Source organism: Physeter macrocephalus, chromosome 8 (assembly GCF_002837175.3).
Source record: "Physeter macrocephalus isolate SW-GA chromosome 8, ASM283717v5, whole genome shotgun sequence".
Lineage (NCBI taxonomy): Eukaryota > Metazoa > Chordata > Mammalia > Artiodactyla > Physeteridae > Physeter > Physeter macrocephalus.
The window spans coordinates 28,175,090-28,176,542 of record NC_041221.1 but is presented as its reverse complement, the minus strand read 5'-3'; the positions used below and the strand labels follow the sequence as shown (position 1 = coordinate 28,176,542).

The 1,453-nt window shown below is 56.5% G+C and overlaps 1 protein-coding gene across 3 annotated transcripts in view; it reads right to left on the bottom strand.

The window, feature by feature from the left end:
* Nucleotides 1-1,453, bottom strand: part of TRIO (trio Rho guanine nucleotide exchange factor) — a 375,721-nt gene that overhangs the window by 17,990 nt on the left and 356,278 nt on the right. For 2 of the 3 annotated variants that reach the window (XM_028492812.1, XM_055086511.1), the window contains exon 48: nt 2-104. In XM_028492812.1, coding sequence (XP_028348613.1) covers nt 2-104 — 103 coding nt within the window. The other variant, XM_055086510.1, reaches the window with a different exon arrangement.

Sequence of the window (1,453 nt, the reverse complement as noted above, 5' to 3'; positions counted from 1 at the left end):
GCCACCGCCGCAGCCGCCGCCGCCGCCGCTGGGGGCCCCGCCGCCGCCGCCGCCGCCGCCGCCACCGCTGTGGTTCCGCTGATACTCGATGGGTGATGTCAAGGCTGCAAGACACAGAAGAGACTCAGTCAGGGCTCCGAGGAAAGGACGGTCACAGGGGCGGAGGGAAAAGGGGGCACGATGAACGGAAAGGGAGCGCTGGCTTAACGGCCCAGGGTGCTTAATGGCCCAGGGTCAAGTCACAGGGCGGCCACCAACTGCCAGTCACCGTCGTCCGGCGCCACCCAGCCACCCTCCAGGCAGCAGGCCGACACCCCCCATCAGGGAAGGCAAAAGAAAAGCTCTTAAATTTAACTACTCTCCTGTTCGTGAACGAGCTAAACTGGCCCCGTCGTCAAGGGGCGTCTGCGTGTGCGAGGCGGGAGGCAGCAGAAGTACAGGGTGACGGAGGAGGTGCACTGCCGCGGGGAGAAGTTTACCGCCCAGGAGCAGCCAGCGCAGCCTAAGCATCTCCGCCAAGTGAAAAGGAGTGGAATCGGCCTGGCGCATCCCAGGCAGGTGGCCAGGGTCAACGGTGAGGCCAGGCCCAGGGCTGCCAGGGAAGATTCAACTGGGACTCCGCTGGTACCAGCTGGCTCCCGCGCTGGGAAAGCTTAGCCCAGCTGCCGCAAAGGTCTTCGTTAAACCAGGGAGCAGTTAGGCAAAGAAGAACCTGGCTGGGGGTTACCCCACGCGGAGGTGGTGTTAGAGACCACCCCGGAAAGGGAAGGAGCTCCACAAACCCTTGTGGGTCGTGAAGCTGTCCCATCTCCGGGCTTTAGTGATTCAGTGACAGCATCATCTGCAGGAAAATGCAGGAAACACGCCAAATAAGATATATGGAAACACTAACACAAATTCTTAAAGAGCTAAAACCTTTGAGACACACGACAATCAGATGTAGCCCCTTCCTGCCTGGGAGGCATCAGGCAGATGTGAAGGAGCATTCTGGAGCCAAACGATATTTGACAAGCTCTGTGTTGGCTGTGGTCCCTGCTCACAGGACGAACGGGAGAGCAAAGTGGGGAAGCAGGCCCGGAGCCCACTCCATTCCTGACCTCCTTCAACCCTCGGGAACAGTATCATCATCAGTCTCTAGACTGAGTGCCCAGGAAACGTGAACAGCACGGCCCACTTGTGCCTGCAGTTCGGGAGGCAGTTCATTTTATTTTAAAGAAGATGGTAGAAGTTTAGAGATTTCCCAGTCGTTACCTGCTATGGACTGGCATTCGGTGCAGCGCTTAAGAACTACACTTTTTTTTTTTTTTTTTTTTTTCAAAGAAGATGTTGGGGGTAGGAGTTTATTAATTTTATTTATTTATTTTTGCTGTGTTGGGTCTTCGTTTCTGTGCGAGGGCTTTCTCTAGTTGTGGCAAGCGGGGGCCACTCTTCATCGTGGTGCGCGGGCCTCTCA